This window comes from Lepus europaeus, chromosome 23 (genome assembly GCF_033115175.1).
Source record: "Lepus europaeus isolate LE1 chromosome 23, mLepTim1.pri, whole genome shotgun sequence".
NCBI classification, from domain to species: Eukaryota; Metazoa; Chordata; class Mammalia; order Lagomorpha; family Leporidae; genus Lepus; species Lepus europaeus.
The window spans coordinates 230,254-250,153 of record NC_084849.1 but is presented as its reverse complement, the minus strand read 5'-3'; the positions used below and the strand labels follow the sequence as shown (position 1 = coordinate 250,153).

General features: G+C 49.8%; 1 protein-coding gene across 5 annotated transcripts in view; it reads right to left on the bottom strand.

The window, feature by feature from the left end:
* Window positions 1–19,900, bottom strand: part of ZNF605 (zinc finger protein 605) — a 30,066-nt gene that overhangs the window by 6,603 nt on the left and 3,563 nt on the right. The window contains exons 1-4 of one of the 5 annotated variants that reach the window (XM_062182352.1): window positions 13,504–13,543; window positions 5,974–6,029; window positions 2,222–2,342; window positions 1,899–1,991 (exon numbers count right to left, since the gene is read on the bottom strand). In XM_062182352.1, the coding sequence (XP_062038336.1) occupies window positions 1,899–1,991; window positions 2,222–2,342; window positions 5,974–5,988 (229 nt within the window). In that variant the 5' untranslated portion in view covers window positions 5,989–6,029; window positions 13,504–13,543. Of the gene's footprint in view, window positions 1–1,898; window positions 1,992–2,221; window positions 2,436–5,973; window positions 6,390–13,503; window positions 13,544–19,900 lie in introns of those variants that run through there. The other 4 variants (XM_062182351.1, XM_062182353.1, XM_062182354.1 and 1 more) reach the window with 4 other exon arrangements.

Below are 19,900 nucleotides of genomic sequence, written 5' to 3'. Positions count from 1 at the left end.
GGTGGCAGAAGCCCAAACAAATGGGTCATCCTCCACTGCTTTTCCCAGGCTTTCACATGGAGCTAGATTGTGAGTGGAGCAGCTGAGATATGAACTGGTGCCCATATGGGATGCCAGCATCACAGGCAGATTTACATGCTACACCACAATGCTGACCCCAGGGATTCTAGTTTTCTAAAACAATCCTTCCAATAGTGTCTATTTATCTTTCATTGAAAATTTTAGGGGCTGGCATTGTGGAATAACAGGTTAGGCTGATGACTGCAGCACCAGCACCCCATGTGGGTGGCTGGTTTGAGTCCTGGCTGCTCCACTTCCAATCTAGCTCCCTGCTAATGCACCTGGGAAAGCAACAAAAGATGGCCCACATCCCTGGGCCCCTGCACCTACCTACATGGGAGAACCATAAGAAGCTCCTGACTACCAGCTTTGGCCTGGCCCAGCCCAGTTGTTGAGGCCATTCGGAGAGTGAATCAGTGGACAAAAGATCTCTTTCTCTCTCTGTTCTTCTCTCTCTCTGTAGAGATTTAAATCTAAAAAAAAAAGAAAAAACTCAGAAGAAATACCCCTCCCAAATTTATATCAGAGATAGTGCCTAGACATCTGTAGTTTGAACTATATCCCAAGGTAAGTTGATACACCTTGCTACTAGAAGAGATACTTGACAAATAAAATCCTTCTTCACGTGGTCCCATAAAAACAAATTAAAGAAATATTTATTGAATATGAACAAACCATAAATTCCATAAAGAACAGAGAAAATTAAGTTAATGGCCATATCTCTCTCTCTCTCTCTAAAAAAAAAAAAAAAAAAAAAAAAAAAACAAAAAAACAAAAAAACAAAAAAACAACCTTACAACGTAACTGGTTAAATAATTCCAGATGATTTTTGCTAAGCCTTGGGTTCCTATGACATAGATTTTAAGGGGCTAGAAATTTCAGAAAAGGTTAGAAGTCGCGGAGCTTTATTTTTTTTGGAGGTGAGAAAAGAGCTCAAGCTTAAGGGGTATGGTCTTAGTGGGGGAGGCATGACATGACTGAAAGCCCAGGTACAGAGAAAAGTGTATGAAAGGCAGCGAAGAAGCTAGTTCAAATGCACTTAACTGTGACTTCTGGGCACAGAAAAAGAACTGGAGAGTTAAGATGCTGCCATTATCACGAGGTTCTTCATCATAACCAGAATTTAAATATCACATAGCAGGTGAAGAGGAAATTAAACCCACCAGACTATATGACGGAATGAATGAGAAGCTAATTTAGAGAAGCTCAACATCAAGTGCACCAAAGGGACACTCTAGAAGCTGACTTTGAAGTCTTCAGTCTGTACAGAAGGAAAGAAATAGAATCTCCTTACTGTGTTTAAGGTATTAGGGTTTTATTCTATATCCATGGATTCACCTGCTACTTTCTCTGTAGGTTTAAAACAATTCTGCTAAGTTAGAGGAAGAAAACTAATAAAAGTTTCAAGATAAACTGAAAGGTAGTCAGTGTTATCTAAAATGATAAAAAAAAATATGAATTCTTACGGAAGCAGAAAGAAGCCTACTTCTACAGGTCGGTTTGGAACCTGGGAAGGAACGAAAACTGAAAAGGCTAGGAAGAGATGCCTTCTTCAGTAAAGCAGGGTCCCACGTGATTAGCCATCAGTTTGTGCCACTGTATAGGTAAGAGGAGTATATTCTATCAGAAACTTCATGCAAAGAAGATACATCCTGATATGCTTATCAGGATATAGAGAATATTAAAAAATCATGATGACTTCATTTCACCAGTTTTAGGTCAACTCTAAAGATTTAGGAACTTTAAATGGCTTTATAAACATTTCAAAATTGCCAACCAGCCTTCAAAACACCAAGATTTAACTTTCATTGTATTCCACACACTTGATGATTTCTAACCTGAAAAGTTTTGACTTAGGATTTCTTCATCTATTATCCATGGCTCATCATGTTTCAGCTTGAATATTACATCTGCTGTGATCATTTGGTAACCTGTTAATTGGAAACACAGAGGACTAGTACCCAGTTGATTGGGCTGAGAGACTCTAACTATTAAGAATGCTTTATTACACAGGCTACAAAGTGAAGCATTAAAAATCTCTCGATATGGTGTGGAAATCATAGAACCTGCAATATCAGAAAAATATTCAAAAGCAGTAAATATGTCAGCATCTGCACAATTACTGGGCTCATACTAAATTACATTAGAAGAATGTTCTTACCCAAGAACACTAGATTGCTATAGTTCTCCAACATTACATCTCTGTACAAATTCTTTTGAGTAGGATTAAGTAGGAGCCACTCTTCCAAAGTGAAATCTACAGCCACATCATCAAATGATATCTGGAAAAGCAAAACCACGGTTAAATCTGAACTGATTCTCATTGGGTTTTGTACAATACAGGCTTTTTTTTTTCCTCTCTGTTGTAGGCAGCCTCTAAGATGGCCCCTGCTGGACTCACTGACTCACTTCTACAACAGAACAGGGTGTGGTGATCGCACGTCACTTCCAAGATGAGGCTGCAAGAGAATGTGACTTCCATCTTCTGAGTTCCCTCTCGCTCCTTCTGGGGAACCCTGCTGCCATGTTGTGAAGCAGCAACGTGGAAAGATCCATGTGATCACCTTCCCATGGCACCTTGCAATGACTGTAGCCATTCCCAATGCCTTAATTACTGCAATGTGCAAGACCCTGATCCAGAACCAACTAGGATAGTCAGAAACTATGTGAACAGCAGTGTCAATCAATTTGACCTGGCTTTTACAGAACACTCCACTCAACACATCTAAATAAACTTTATTTTCAAGTATACATGGAATATTCACCAACTTAAAACATCCTGTGACTGGCACTGTGGCACAATATGTTAAGCTACTTCCTGCAATGCCAGCATCCCATATGGGTCGGATTTCGTGTCCCTGCTGCTCTACTTCCAACCTATCTCCCTGCTATTGTGCCTAGGAAAGCAGCAGAAGATGGCCCAAATGCTTGAGCCCCTGCACCCACATGGGAGACTCAGAAAAAAATCCTGACGCCTGGCCTAGCCACAGCCATTGTGGCCATCTGGGGAGTGAACCAGCGGACAGAGGATCTCCCTCTCTCTCTCTCTCTCTAACGCAATAAATCTTTAAAAAAAAAATCTTGAGCCATAAAACAAACTCTAACAAGTTGAAAGGAACAAAAATCAAACAAAGCATGTTTTTTTTTTCAAAGAAGATTTATTTATTTGAAAGAGTTACACAGAGAAAGGGAGAGGGAGAAGGAATGGGAGGGGGAGGGGAGAGAGAGAAAGAGAGAGAATCTTCCTTCCACTGGTTCACTCCTCAAATGGCCACAACCGCCAGGACTGTGCTAGGCGGAAGCCAGGAGCTTCATCTAGGTCGCCCACATGGGTGGAAGGGACCCAAACACTTGGGCCATCTTCCATTGCCTTCCCTAGGCCATTAGCAGGGATCTGGATTGAAAGTGGAGCAGCCAGGACAGGAACTGGCATCCACAGGGGATGTTGCAGGTGGCAGCTTTACCCATTATGTCACAACACCAACCCCACATCCACTACTGAAGGGAAGGCTGAGTCGTAGCTACTCTGTTTCTAATTCAGCTTCCTACTAACATACCTGCAAGGCAAATAATGGCCCTAGGACTTGGGTCCCCACCACCCATGTGGGGGACCTGGATGAAGTTCCTGGCTCTTGGCTTCAGCCTGGACCAGCCCAGGCTGTAGTAGACACTTAGGGAATAAACTAGTGGATAGATTTCCCTTTGTCTCTCTGCCTTTCAAAGAAAATGAAAATACAGGCCATTGCCGTGGCTCAATAGGCTAATCCTCTGCCTGCAGCGCCAGCACACCGGGTTCTAGTCCCGGTCAGGGCACCGGATTCTGTCCCAGTCGCTCCTCTTCCTGTCCAGCTCTCTGCTGTGGCCTGGGAGTGCAGTGGAGGATGGCCCAAGTCCTTGGGCCCTGAACCCGCATGGGAAACCAGGAGAAGCACCTGACTCCTGGCTTTGGATCAGCGTGGTGTGCCGGCTGCAGCGCACTGGCCATAGTGGCCATTGTGGGGTGAACGAATGAAAAAGGAAGACCTTTCTCTCTGTCTCTCTCTCTCACTGTCCACTCTGACTGTCAAAAAAAAAAAAAAAAAAAGAAAGAAAGAAAATACAAAATAAACTACAGAAAGAAGACCAAATTAAACCCAACACATGCAGAAGGACAAAATTAATACAAATTAGTATAGAAAGCAGTGAAATGGATAACAGTGAAATGGATAAGAAATAGAGAAAAATCAGGTATGCCAACGGGGACATCACTTCTGATTGACAGACAGAAAAAGAATTATAACAAAAGAAGACTATCAACAACTCTATGCCCATTTTTTTTTTTTTTTTAATTTTTGACAGGCAGAGTGGACAGTGAGAGAGAGAGAGAGAGAGAGAGAGAGAGAGAAGGTCTTCCTTTGCCATTGGTTCACCCTCCAATGGCTGCCACGGCTGGCACGCTGCAGCTGGCACACCGCGCTGACCCGAAGGCAGGAGCCAGGTGCTTCTCCTGGTCTCCCATGCGGGTGCAGGGCCCAAGAACTTGGGCCATCCTCCACTGCACTCCCGGGCCACAGCAGAGAGCTGGCCTGGAAGAGGGGCAACCGGGACAGAATCCGGCACTCCGACCGGGACTAGAACCCGGTGTGCCGGCGCCGCTAGGCGGAGGATTAGCCTGTTGAGCCACGGCGCCGGCCTCTATGCCCATTAAATCAACCACTTGGGTAAAGTGGACCCATATCCTAGAAATGTACAAACTATTAAAACTTTGAGTTTGTGGTTTGAAATCTCTCAATAAAGAAAACTCCAGACCCAGATCATTCCATTAGTAAATCCCACAAAATATTTTTTTAAAGATTTATTTATTTAGTTGAAAGAGTTACACGCAGAAAGAAGAAGATGCAGAGAGAGCGAGAGAGCGAGAGAGCGAGAGAGAGAGAGAGAGAGAGAGAGGTCTTCCATCCACTGATTCACTCCCCAATTAGTTGCAATGGCTGGAGCTACGCCGATTCAATGGTTCACTCCCCAATTGGCTGCAACTGCGCCGAACTGAAGCCAGGAGCCAGGAGCTTCTTCCAGGTCTCCCACGTGGGTGCAGGGGCCCAGGGATTTGGGTCATCTTCTACTGCTTTCCCAGGCCATTAGCAGGGAGCAGGATCAGAAGTAGAGTAGGCCGGCGCCGTGGCTCAACAGGCTAATCCTCCGCCTGCGGCGCCGGCACACCGGGTTCTAGTCCCGGTCGGAGTGCCGGATTCTGTCCTGGTTGCCCCCCTTCCAGGCCAGCTCTCTGCTGTGGCCCGGGAGTGCAGTGGAGGATGGCCCAAGTGCTTGGGCCCTGCACTCCATGGGAGACCGGAGAAGCACCTGGCTCCTGGCTTCGGATCAGTGTGGTGCGCTGGCAGCAGCGCACCAGCCGCGGCAGCCATTGGAGGGTGAACCAACGGCAAAGGAAGACCTTTCTCTCTGTCTCTCTCTCTCTCTCTCTCACTGTCCACTCTGCTTGTCAAAAATAAAAAAAGAAAAAAAAAAAGAAAAGAAAGAAGTAGAGTAGCTTGGACTCAAAACCAGCGCCTATTTGGGATGCTGGTGCCACAGGTGGAGGCTTAACCTACTATACCACAGTGTCAGCCCCCCGTTGGTTCTGTCCCGGTTGCTCCTCTTCCAGTCCAGCTCTCTGCTGTGGCCCGGGAAGGCAGTGGAAGATGGCCCAAGTGCTTGGGCTCTGCACCTGCATGGGAGACCATGAGGAAGCACCTGGCTCCTGGCTTTGGATTGGTGCAGTGCGCTGGCCGTTGCGGCCATTTGGGGGGTGAGCAAACGGAGGGAGGACCTTTCTCTCTCTCTCTCTCTCACTGTCTAACTCTGCCTGTCAAAAAAAAAAAAAATTCTATAAGCCTCAGTACACTGATTAAAAAAACAGGATAATTAAGCACTCACCTGTGTCTCAGTCATTTTCTGCTGCTCCTGGAAGATCTGTGCTCTGTGCCGACAGCCTGGAGAGAGGTCTCTGATCAGAGGTCTGTACACAGAATCCTCAGCCTTGAGGCCTCTCTATCTGACACGAGTTGTCTTGTTCCTGAGAGCTACGGCCTCAGATGCAGTGGAAATTTAGATGATGTAATTAATCTGGGAACCTAAAGCTTGGTTTTCCCCTTGCTGGGAACTCGGATCATTTAAAGTCTCAGACTAGATTTTTATTCGGCTCAGTCAGGGCAGTTGGTGAGAAACAGGGTGAAAGGAACAGCAGCCTTTGCCTGAAGAGAAGACCTGCACGAGGTCCAAGAAGACTGTGACTGTGCCTAGGAGAATCCGCAGCTGCTGTCTGCAGGCCCACACACATCTGTTTCTTCAGGCTGCACAACACCCGAGAACACTCCATGAGTGAAAAGATCCTGAAACCGGCAACCACCTCCTCTGGGGACAAGGAGCTCTGCTTCAACCAATTCACTAAGACCCACTTGTCCAGGCTGCACATCACAGCTCTGGATTACCTCACACTGCACGCCACGCACGCCATGTGAATAACACCTGGTGCAGGACACTCCTTCCCATATGGGAACCATGTTCTGAAATCTGAATACTTCTCAGGACCAGGCAGTTGTGGTACACTCCATGGCCGGCATCCCACTGGGTTATGGAGTGGCAGCAAAGTCTACACAAGACAGGCAGGAAGGGGCCGGCGCTGTGGCACAGCGGGTTAACGCCTTGGCCTAAAGCACCGGCACCCCATGTATGGGTGCCGGTTCGAGTCCCAGCTGCTCCACTTCCAATCCAGCTCTCTGCTATGGCCTGGAAAAGCAATAGAAGATGGCCCAAGTCCTTGGGCGCCTGTGCCCACGTGGGAGACCCGGAAGAAGATCCTGGCTCCTGGCTTTGGATCCGCGCAACTGCGGCCAATTGGGGAGTGAATCAGCGGATGGAAGACCTCTCTATCTGCCTCTCCTCTCTCTGTGTAACTTTGACTTTTAAATAAATAAATAAATCTTTTTAAAAAAGACAGGCAGGAAAACAGGTACCATGGCAATCCTGGCATTTCATCAAGCAAACATGGGGAATATATGTGGCATGGGGGAACACTGACTTTAAAATAAAGGGGCCAGTATTGTGGCTCAGCAGGTTAAGCTGTCACTGGTGACACATTATAGCATTGCCAGTTGGAATCTTAGCTACTCTGCTTCCAATCCAGCTTCCTGATAAAGCCTTGGAAGGCAGTAGGTGATGATCTAAGTACTTGGGTCCCTCAGGGTGGTGTGAGCTCCTGACTTCAGCCTGGCCCAGCCCTGACTCTTGTAGCCATCTGGGAGTGAACCAACAGATGAAGGATCACTCTCTCTGTTTTGCCTTCTCTATCACTCTGCCTTTCAAGCATATAAATAAATAGATAAAAGTTTTAAAATTTATAACTGGGCCGGTGCTGTGGTGCAACGGGTTAAGCCACCGTCTGCAGCCTCAGCATCCCATATGGGCATAGGTTTGAGTCCCAGCTGCTCCACTTAGGATCCAACTCACTGCTAATGTGCCTAGGGAAGCAGCAGAAGACGGCCCAGGTGCTTGGGCTCCTGCACCCATGTGGGTGACCTGGATGAAAATCCTGGCTCCTGGCTTTGGCTGGTTCAGCCCTGACCATTGTGGCCATTTGGAGAGTGAACTAGCAGATGGAAGATCTCTGTCTTTCCTTCTATCTCTGTCTTTGAAATAAATCAATCTTTTTTTTAAGAGAGAGAGAGAAAGAGAGAGCAAGGGGCCTGGAACTCTATCTGGGTCTTCCACATAGACTGGAGGAGTCAAAGTACTTGAGCCATGATCTGCTGTCTCCGAGATGCATTAGCCAGAAATTGGATTGAAGTGGGGCAGCTGGAACTCAAACCAGTAGTCCAAGCAGTAGCTTAACCCACTGCACAACACCTGCCTTATGTCCAAGTCTGTCAACACTATGACCTCTTCAGGAACGTCTTAGTTTAATATTGTATCATCGACAAATGCGAACTGTAGTCTTACTGTGCACACACGGCTCAAAGGTGAAGTTTCAGATCTTTGTGTTTCTGACTAAACAGAACACCCTGTTCTACACCGCAGAACAACAGGCTCCAAATCCTGGAACTGACAAGAACAGCCGAACGCTCGTATCTGTGGTAACACTTTGTTTTACAAACTCGTATCTCAAAAGACAGTATTGCCACATCGGAGTTGTAGGCCACATCTGGGATTTACACATGGAATGTGACTAAGAGTGATTAATCCAACTTTTCTATATAGTACAAGCTGTGTGTTACAGAAGAAAAATCTGGATTCACACCTCAGTTCTACATGGCCTTGGATGAGTCATTCAACTTTAATAAGGTTCCTTCTCTTCTGTTAAAACACACACACACACAACTAAAAAGCAGCTTTTAACTGTCTATCTCAGCATGATTTTTAGAATTTGAATTCACAGAATTCATGGGGCCGGTGTTGTGGCATGGTGGGTTAAGCTATAGCCTGTAATGCTGGCGTCCCATGTGGGCAACAGTTTGTGCCCGGACCGCTCCATTTCTGATCCAGCTCCCTGCTGTGGCCTGGGAAAGCAGAAGAAGATGGCCCAAATGCTTGGGTCCCTGCACTCACGTGGGAGACTGGGAAGAAGCTCCTGGCTCCTGACTTCAGCCTGGCCCAGCTCCAGCGGCATTTGGGAAGCGAACCAGTGGATGGAAGCCCTCTCTCTGTGTCTCTCCTTCTCTCCTTGTAACTCTACCTTTCCAATAAATAAAATAAATCTTAAAAAAATGAAAAGAGTTCGTGGTTGTAAACCATCTAGCTGGTGCCTGGAAAATGGTGTTAAACAATAATTAAGAAAGTTGGAAATGTGAGCTACTGGCATGTTCCACCTGAGGCTGACCTTAATCGGGGCCAGGTCTGTTCACACTGCATTTATTTATTTATTTATTTTGACAGGCAGAGTGGACAGTGAGAGACAGAGAGACAGAGAGAAAGGTCTTCCCTTGCCGTTGGTTCACCCTCCAATGGCCCCTGTGGCCGGCACGCTGCGGCCGGCGTGTTGCAGCTGGTGCACTGTGCTGATCTGAAGCCAGTGGCCAGGTACTTCTCCTGGTCTCCCATGTGGGTGCAGGACCCAAGCACTTGGGCCATCCTCCACTGCACTCCTGGGCCACAGCAGAGAGCTGGACAGGAAGAAAAGCGACCGGGACAGAATCTGATGCCCCGACTGGGACTAGAACCTGGTGTGCTGGCACCGCAGGAGGAGGATTAGCCTATTGAGCCGCGGCGCCGGCTACACTGCATTTCTTTTTCTTTTTTTTTTTTTTTTGGACAGGCAGAATGGATAGTGAGAGAGAGAGAGACAGAGAGAAAGGTCTTCCTTTTTGCCGTTGGTTCACCCTCCAATGGCCGCTACAGCCGGCGCATTGTGCTGATCCGAAGCCAGGAGCCAGGTGCTTCTCCTGGTCTCCCATGGGGTGCAGGGCCCAAGGACTTGGGCCATCCTCCACTGCCTTCCCAGGCCATAGCAGAGAGCTGGCCTGGAAGAGGGGCAACCGGGATAGAATCTGGCTTCCCGACCGGGACTAGAACCCCATGTGCTGGCGCCGCAGGAGGAGGATTAGCCTATTGAGCCGCGGCGCCGGCTCCACTGCATTTCTTAACAGCTGTGGCTCCCATTCATGAACTCTGGAGTGAAGTCACTTGCCTCACTGGTTCAAGTAGCAGAAAGCAGGGCTTTCCCAGACTAAGCCCATCTGCAGAGACATTGAGAAATTCAGGAAGTGCAATGGTGGCTCTCTTATCCTGCAACAATATTTCCTGGGCGCACACAAATGAAATTATTTGCACAGGAGCTACAGAGCAAAACACAGCTACTTTCCAGGATGGTAAACAGAAAATGGCATTTAGACTTGTGAGACCTGAGCCTGGATCAAGGTGTAACTATTTTAAATTAGGCCTCCATCTTGTAACTTGGGCCTGACCAGGCCCTGAACCCTAAGCCAGAAGCTCCTAAAAGTAAATAAATGAACTCCACTTGCGATAAACTCTCCTAGCAACAGCCGATTAGCAGATAACAGAGAAATACCTAGAGTTCCTGGTGTCTTCTCAGGGCAGATAAGGTGACTGATAGCTACCCGAGACCCTGCAGTTCGGCACGTACACCCCGGCAGCTCGGACCCTGTGCTCCGGCCAATCAATTCAAAAGGCATCCACCCCAAAGCCATCCCACCACCGCTAGCAGGTCCGTTCCCGCCACTGGATGCACTAATCAGTTCTAGGAGATGTCCTTTGAATTTCCCGCGGGATGAGATGGTTTGCTAAATGGTACCATGATGTATAGAATGGCTCTGAAAACCCTATAAAAACCCTGTTTACTGAAGGGTCGGGGCTCTCAATTCAGACCCGCTGCGTCGCTGTTGATTGAGAGACCAGGCCCAGACCTGCAATAAAACTCTCGTGTGCTTTACAGCACACGGCTGTGTCTGAGGTTTCCGTATATCTGTCTCAAATACAGCAACCGAGGCCACAGCAGTCAGAGAAGCCAGACACAAAGGGCTTGAGCTGCAGGCGAGCAGGGACAGAAGAGCACAGGGGCAAAACTAGTAACAGAGACATCACAGACGGGGAAGACCTACAGCCAAGGAGAACTTTGAAAAAGGAAACATTCACATAAAAGGAGTAGTCGGTCACTAGCAATCAGCAACCACCTGAAAACGCTCCAGCGCCACATCTCAACACCAACAGGCCTCTTTCTCAAATCTCCTGACCACAAATTATTGAATCCTATAAACTCTACTACCCCGTACCCATGTGCCCCCATCACCCCCTGCATAGACCACTCAACCTGTCCCCAACAGGCCACCCTCTGATGCCTTCAACAACACAGTGGCAAAGTCCACAGCAGCTGACTCTCAGTTGCCTTACATCACCAGCCTCCAGAAACACACAGCTCCGGACTCTTATCACCTTCCCAGTATTGGCCCCTAGAAACTACAAGTACCCAAAGGTCACCAGCGTCTAACTCCACAATCACTTACACCAACGGCAACAAACCACCAAACGCCCCGAACTTCCTGTTCATTGACACCCACAGGTTTTCCAATTTTTTTTTTTAAGATTTATTTTATTTATTTGAAAGGTGGAGCTAGAGAGAGATACCTTCCACTCACTGGTTCACTCCCCAAATGGCTGCAACGGCCAGGGCTATGCCAGGCCAAAGTCAGGCACCAGCAGCTTCATCCGGATCTCCCACGTGGGTGCAGGGGCCCAGACACTTGGGCCTTCCTCCACTACTTTCCCAGGCAGATTAGCAGGGAGCTGGGTTGGAAGTAGAGCAGCCAGGACTCGAACCAGCACCTACATGGGATGCTGGCACTAAAGGCTGTGGCTTAACCTGTTGCACCACAATTCTGGCCCCCACAGGTTCCCCAACTTTTCACCCCCACCCCCCACAAACACACACGAATCACAGCACCTACATTCATTCATCCCCACAAATCCATCATTTCTCTTTCGACTCACCCATCTCTAATCATCTCTTCATTACTAAGATAAACAAGCTCCTTATCATCTATCTCCAACCCTCTCAAATAACAAAACCAATCCATAGGGCACGAATCAATTAAACTCAAAGTTTCTCCACATCCCATTCCCCCAATCAGTGATGTGCCAGCACCCTTTACTCCTTACCTTACACAAGGTCCTCAACCAGAGTACTGGGGTCCCCAAACACTCAGTGTTAGCCGTTCCTAAACCATATCAAGCTCTCAATTATACAGCCCCACAGCAGAGCCACAGAGGCCCCTTGACCAATTACACACTCCCAGATCTCCTAACTGCCACCTCACAAAGCTTCTAAATACTGATGCCGGGGCCTGAGCTGTGGCACAGCAGGTTAAAGCCTCGGCCTGAAGTGCCGGCATCCCACATGGGTGCTGGTTCTAGCCCCGGCGGCTCCACTTCTGATCCAGCTCTCTGCTGTGGCCTGGGAAAGCAGTAGAAGATGGCCCAAGTCCTTGGGCCCCTGCACCCGCATGGGAGACCCAGAGGAAGCTCCTGGCTTCGGATCAGTTCAGCTCTGGCTGTTATGGTCATTTGGGGAGCGAACCAGCAGATGGAAGAACTCTCTGTCTCTACCTCTCTCTGTAACTCTTTCAAATAAAAATAAATCTTTTAAAAAAATGAAGACTGATGCCCAAATACCCCAATCACTAGCTCTCCTAACCCCCGTTTGATAATCTCCATTGTCTATTCGCTGACTATAAACCCAGCGATTGACAGCGAAACGCAAGCACGAAGTCCCGAGGACCCACAGCCCTCCAGGCACTCTCTCCTACAGCTGCTCTTTCATTCACTAACAGCAGTCCCTCCCCCTCAGCACATCCTCAGGCTGCTCTCTTTACCACCGACCACCTAAATTAGCCCACATTCACCAGAGGATCCCTAATCCCTGATCCTCTAAGGCCCCAACGCATTCACCCCCGAGACGTCCCATTCTCTAGTCCGCTTCAGGCTCACCCACCATTCACTGGCACCCCAGAGGCTCTCCGCTCTGCACAACACCGACACCCCAGGCCCCTCAGTGGCCTCAATTCCTACTCCCTCTGTGCACTCACAACCCCCAACAGGCCAGCTGTCAACTTACACTGACACACAGCGCCCACCTCTGATGCCTTAACTGTCAAACAAAAAGCAAATCAGGAGAGCAGAGGAGGACTGTCGGGAGAGAGGGGCAGAGATGAGGCCATGAGCGGCCTCTCTGCGAGCCAAAGGGTTTTCTATTAGAGAGTCCCCAAGGCAGGAAAGAGCCGCGGTGTGTGGGCGGTGGTTAAAGAGCCAACCAGAGCATGTTGTCCTGAGGCCAGCCTCTCTCTGAGGTCGTTAATAAGCATCTCGTTCCACCCGCTCTGTGTGCACATGGCAGAGCGGCCAGGAAGGACACCTTGGAGGCGCTGCACGCGGAAAGCGGCGGGGAGGGGGCGTCTTCGCACACAGGGGCGCGGGAGGCGTCTCCGCTCGCTGTTTTCCAGAAGCAAAAGCCAACAGGCTTGCAGGAGGTCCTGCGCCCTCGAGGGCTCCTCGCCCACCAGCCTCCGAAGGCGACCATTGGTTCATCGGCAGAGCCCGTCACCCCCGCAGCAAACCCTCCCAAGACCGCAAGGCGCACACCCAGCGCCGCTCCCGCTCTCCCCAAGGCAGTCGCCTCGCCCCGCAGGCGCACGAACGCACGAGGGGCTCCCCCGGGCCGCACAAGCCTCACACCAGTCCGTGTGCCCGATCCTGCACGCCAGCCCCGGGGCCTCCGGACGAGGCCCACGACCCTGTCCCGCCCGCTCGCCGGGAGCCCGAGGCCTGGAGTCGGCGCATGCGCCGCAGTGCCGCGTCGCCGGCCTCGGAGCCGGTGTGTGGGCGCGCCGGGGCCCGCACGCGACCTGGGGCGGACACAAAGCAGCCAAGCCAAGCCGCGCCCCTAGCCCCACACACCCTTACCCCTCGGACCCCTTGGTGCTGAGGTGGCCGCGGCACAACTGCAGACGCCTCTTTATAGAACTACACTTCCCAGGATCCCGCTCGCCCTGGAACTACGCTTCCCAGGGTCCCGCTCGCTCCGGAACTACGCTTCCCAGGGTCCCGCTCGCTCCGGAACTACGCTTCCCAGGGTCCCGCTCGCTCCGGAACTACGCTTCCCAGGGTCCCGCTCGCTCCGGAACTACGCTTCCCAGGGACCCCCTCGCTCCGGAACTACGCTTCCCAGGGCCCCCCCTCGCTCAGGAACTACGCTTCCCAGGGCCCCCCTCGCTCCGGAACTACGCTTCCCAGGGTCCCGCTCGCTCCGGAACTACGCTTCCCAGAGACCCCCTCGCTCAGGAACTAGGCTTCCCAGAGGGCTCTGGGGCACGGCTCTGTGGCTAAACGGTTTTGGGGTTTTCGTTAAAAAAAAAAAAACCCGCCTTTTGGGCTAAAAGAAACAGAAGTAGATGAGCAGCTGCCTGGGGGAAGATTCTGCATCTTTTCTAAATTTTTAAAGATTTTAAAATTTATTTATTTATTTGAAAGAGAACAAGGGAGAGAGTGAAAGCGAGCTTCCGTCGCTGCGTGGCTAGGCTTTAGAATTTTAGGGTTGGAAGAAGGCGAGGAGGCTGCCATTTAGAGCAGAAAATCGTATTTTAGCGGGGCGGGATGGGCTGGTATAGAGAGCGGACGCGGGGCAGGGTTTGAAGCCAGGCTTGGTTCTGTTTGTGCCGCAGGGAGGCGAGCGCCCTGGGCCCTGGCGAGGTGGGTGGGGGGCGTGCAGAAAGCCCTCTTGGTGAAGTTCGCAGTCTCGAATGTCTGGGGTGTGGGACTTCACCCAGCAGTGAACATTCCACTCGCCCTTAGATTCTCTGCGCCCTTTTCCATTGGGCCCCGGGATCAGGCCCGGTGACCTAGCGAGTTGCATCAGCCCTTGTTGGCCTAATAAATTTTTTTTTTTTTTTTTGACAGGCAGAGTGGACAGTGAGAGAGAGAGAGAGAGAGACAGAGAGAAAGGTTCACCCTCCAATGGCCGCCACGGCCAGCGCACCATGCTGATCCGAAGGCAGGAGCCAGGTGCTTCTCCTGGTCTCCCAAGCACTTGGGCCATCCTCCAGCACAGCAGAGAGCTGGCCTGGAAGAGGGGCAACCCGGACAGAATGCGGCCCCGACCGGGACTAGAACCAGTGTGCCGGCGCCGCAGGCGGAGGATTAACCTATTGAGCTGCGGCGCCGGCCAGCCCTTGTTGGCCTAATAATTTCTAACAAGCTGACTCCCCAAATGGCCTCAACCGCCAGACCTGAGCCAGAGTGGATCTAGGGGCCAGAAAGTCTGTCCTGGCCTCCCACAAAGGTGGTGGAGGCCAAAGAACTTGGATCATCGTCCCCTGCCTTGCCAGACCCATTAGCAGAAAGCTGGATCCGAAGTGGAGGAACCGGAACTTCAACCAGCACGCAGATGTGGGATGTTGGAGTCGTGACAACTGCGCAACAACGCCAGCACCTGCAGGTTCTTTTAAAATAGTTACTCATTTACTTAGGACACTCTGAAGTCACAGAGAAAGAGAGCTCTGTCCACTGATTCACTTCCTCAAATGCCCACAAGGGCCAGGGCTAAGCAGACTGAAGCAAGGCCCGGGAAACCCATCCAGGTCTCCCATATGGGAGGCTGGAACTCAGTTACTTGAGCCATCACCACTACCGCCTAGTGCTGTATCAGCAGGGAGCTGTAACTGGGAGCCAGAGGCAGAAGCTGAATTCAGGGAACCCAATGTGGAAAGTGGGCACAACTGCTGTTCTCAGTACCTGCCCCCGACAGTCATACCATAACAGGTAGCACTTCTTTAAAAATACTGGCAGGAGGTGGCAATGCTGCCTACGGGTTGTTTTAGATCTATTTATTTGAAAGAGAGGGAGAGAGAGAAAGGGAGAGACCCAGAGAGAGAGAGGAGTCTTACATCCACTGGCCCACTCCCCAAGTGGTTGCAACAGCCAGGGCTGAGCCAGGCCAAAGCCAGGAGCCAGGTATTCCATCTGGGTCTACTATGTGAGTGGCAGGGGCCCAAGCCCCTGGGCCATCCTCCACTGCCTTTTCCAGGCCACCAGGAGGGAGCTGGATTGGAAGTGGAGCAACCAGGACCTGCCAATGTTGGCAGGAAGTGGCCTCACCCACTATGCCACAACTCCAGCACCACCCACAGGTTCTTTCATGTTTGGCAAAACTTAACTTTCCAAGAGTATTGTTTTGAGAATATAGGGGTTTACCTTACTAGTAATTTAATTTCTTTAGTGAGAAACAGTGCTGAGTTTTTACATCAACCAATAAAATTTAGGTTTTTTTTTTAAAAAAGCTTATTTGAAAGCAGAGTTACAGAGAAGGAGAGAGAGAGAGAAGAGAAGAGAGAGAGAGAGAAGAGAAGAGAGAGAGGTCTTTCATCCACTGGTTCACTTCCCAGATGGCCACAACAGCTGGAGCTACACCGATCCAAAGCCAGGATTCAGGAGCTTCCTCCGGGTCTCCCATGCGGGTGCAGGGGCCCTAGGACTTGGCCCATCCTCTACTGCTTTCCCAGGCCATAATAGAGAGCTGGATTGGAAGTGGAGCAGCTGGGATTCGAACCGGCAGCCAGATGGGATGCCAGCACTGCAGGCAGCGGCTTTACCTGCTACGCCGCAGCGCTGGCCCCTAAAATTTAGTTTTATATGAATAATTTCACACTAACAGTTTTGTTTGTGCTTGTTACTGAAAGCTCAGTCCCTGTCTCCAGTGCCAATCAAAATAACAAGACAAGGTTTTGGGGTGAAGGAAAAAGAACATTTAATCTGTCAACAGATGAGAGAGTAGCAGCCTTCCGGGCCTCATGGACCACCCTTCTGCAGGATGAGAGTATTTGGGGACTTATAAAGAGGCTATGAGGAAGGGGGTGCTGGTATGCCAATCATGAAAGGGCTGCAGGTGTCTGGTGTCAAGTCCAGGTCTTGTCACCAGATCAGTGACAATATATTCCCTGAGGTCCACAGGTGCTGGGATCAGATCCAGCCTGATCAGGTCCTCCTGCTTGGGAAAGAAGTTGATAACAAACAAGGCATTGCACTTTAGGACATGAAAAGCGGAATCCAGCAGTCCAGCCCTGAAGCAGCAATTTAAGTAGTAAAAATTGTCTGCTTATGTTCTACCTGGTTACAATCTGGCTAGTGTTTCAAAAGCCTTGGAAATACAACATGATAGGCCGGCGCCGCGGCTCACTAGGCTAATCCTCCGCCTTGCGGCGCCGGCACACCGGGTTCTAGTCCCGGTCAGGGCACCGATCCTGTCCCGGTTGCCCCTCTTCCAGGCCAGCTCTCTGCTGTGGCCAGGGAGTGCAGTGGAGGATGGCCCAAGTCCTTGGGTCCTGCACCCCATGGGAGACCAGGATAAGCACCTGGCTCCTGCCATCGGATCAGCGCGATGCGCAGGTTGCAGCGCCAGCCGCGGCGGCCATTGGAGGGTGAACCAACAGCAAAAAGGAAGACCTTTCTCTCTGTCTCTCTCTCTATCCACTCTGCCTGTCAAAAAAAAAAAAAATAAAGAAAGAAAGAAAGAAATACAACATGATAAAAGGATTTGTGAAATTTGAGAGGCAGAGAGCTCCCATCCATTGCTTCACTCCGTAAATGCCTGCAGCAACCAGGGCTAGGCTGGAGAGGGAGCCAGGAGCACCATCTGGTGGGTGGCAGGAACCCAATTGCTTGAGCCATCTACTGCCCGGAGTCTTTTCATCATCAGAAAGCTGGAGGCAGGAGCCAGGGCTGGGACCCAAACCCAGGTACTCTTTTCCTGGGGTTCCCCTTGTCGACCCTAACACAACCTCGTTATGTGCCCTCACCTTTTTCCTGAAATTTTCTCCCTCTTTGTGCTTTTAACAGTGGATCTGATCATATATTCTTTAAGTCCTTTTTAGGACACAACCATGCATGTGCAGAGGAAACGTGGGTAGAAAACTGCATGCCACACAACCTAGGCGTGTGCAAAAAAAGAAGGGAAGTCTGAATGGCAGACCCGTAGAGGCCAGAGAAACACTGGAACATGAGTACGCCAGCGCTGACAGAAACATTTCCTCAAACATGGAAATCCAGACTCTAATCCTTACCACCATTCTTCATCCCCCTCCCCACCCCGGGAAAAAAGTCCTTACCACCAGCTGGTCTGATTCCAAGCCTCTCCAGTTGGGTTTTGCCTTGCTAGGCATTTTCACATAGCAGCTTTCTCTTACCTAGTCTATAAAGCTTCCTCCACCCCTCAACTGGAGAGGCAGAGTAGACATAGTGTCCTGCCTCCTTGCATGAGCGACATACTACAACCTTCCTCGCATAGGACCAGGCTCACAGAGTATGAAGAGCAGTGGACAGGGACCCTACAACAGAACTTTATCTGTAAATACTTCAGATCTGATAGTGACCCTTTTAAAATATTGATTTGTTTATTTGAAAGGTAGAATTATAGAAAGAGAGAGAGCTTCCATCTGCTGGTTCACTCCCCAAATGCCCACGAGATCCAGGCCAAAGCTAGGAACCAGGAGTTCCATCCTGGCCTCCCTCGTGGGTGGCAAGTTCCCAAATACTTGATCCATTTTCTGTTGCTTTCCCAGGCAGAGGCAGGAAGCTGGACTGGAAGTGGAGCCGCTGGGACTTGAACCAGCACCCCAGTATGGGATGCAGGCATCAGAAGCAGCAGCCTAACCCACTGTGGCACAGCACCAGTTCCTTTTACTAGCTTTCTAAGAACTTAATTTAGTTGTTTTTATTTTGTTTTTACTGTGATACTTAAAATTATGAAATTTTGGGGCTGGCGCTTACATTGCTGGCATCTGTTTGAGTCCCAGCAGCTCCACTTCCGATCCAGCTCTCTGCTATGACCTGGGAAAGCAGTGGAGGATGGCCCAAGTCCTTTGGCCCCTGCACCCATGTGGGAGACCTGGAGGAAGCGCCTGGCTCCTGACTTCGGATTGGTGCAGCTCCAGTTGTTGCAGCCAATTAGGGAGTGAACCAGTGGATGGAAGACATCTCTCTCTCTCTCTCTCTGCCTCTCTTCTCTCTGTGTAACTCTTTCAAATAAATAAATATTTTTTGAAAATTATGAAATTTCTTGTGACCATGCTGTTTCTCTGATACAATTTTTATATAAAATGTTGTCCACAGTTATCTGTATTTCCCTGTTTAATCCAATATTTGATAAAATTTTTTTAAAAAAAAGTTTTCATAAGGGGCCAGCACTGTGGCATAGTGAGTAAAGCTGCTACCACTAGTGCCAGCATCCCATGTGGGCGCTGGTTCGAGTCCCGGCTGCCCTACTGCCAATCCAGCTCTTTGCTATGGACTAGAAAAGCAGTAGAGGATGGACCAAGTCCTTGAATTCCTGCACCCACGTGAGAGACCCAGAGGAAGCTCCTGGCTCCTGGCTTTGGATTGGCACAGTTCCGGCCATTGCAGCCATCTGGGGAGTGAACCAGCAAATGGAAGACTGACCTCTCTCTTTATTGCTCTCTCTTTCTCTTTCTTTCTGCCTTTGCCTCTCTGTAACTCTTTCAAATAAATAAAATAAATCTAAAAAAAAGTTTGCAGGGGGCCAACATTGTGGTGTAGCAGGTTAAGCTGCTGTCTGTGATGCCTGAATCCCATATGGGCACTGGTATGCGTCCCCCCTGCTCCACTTATGATCCAGCTCCCTGCTAATGTGCCTGGAAAAGTAGTGGAGAATGCCCCAAGTGCTTGGGTCCCTGCACTCATGTGGAAGACCTGGATGAAGCTCCTGGCTCCTGCCTTTGGCCAGCCATTGCAGCCATTTGGGGAGTGAATCAGTGCAGGGTCTTAGTCCACCCGAACAAGGATGGACTGGGTCCGAAGAAAGGTAAGTGCGCAGCTCGCCCGTTCCCCAGCCTCCCAATCCCGGAGACAGTCAGACACAGCAGGGAGTCAAGCAAGCAAGTCAAGCAAGCAAGAACTTGGTTTATTGCGTGCATAGCAAAGCCTTTTAAAGCACAAGACTGCAGGATTACTGGGGCAGGGCATAAGGACCAACCAATTACTTAAAAGGTCATTTTACGGGGCGATTTTCTACAGGACCAGCCACATGTCTGTACACTCGTCATCAGTTGTCGTCACCTCCCCTGATGCTGTGCAGGCAATTAGCTTTGGTGGTAGACAACTTTGGATACCGCCCACCTTACTTCCTTTGGGCACCATGTTTGAATTGCCACGTGTGCCTAATTTCCCCACAAATCAGCAGAGATTCTCTCCCTCTCCCTGTAACTTTGCCTTTCAAACTAAAAATAAATCTTTAAAAAAAGATTTTCAGGCAGAGGGGCTTTTTAAATTATGCTATTAATTTATAGTTGTA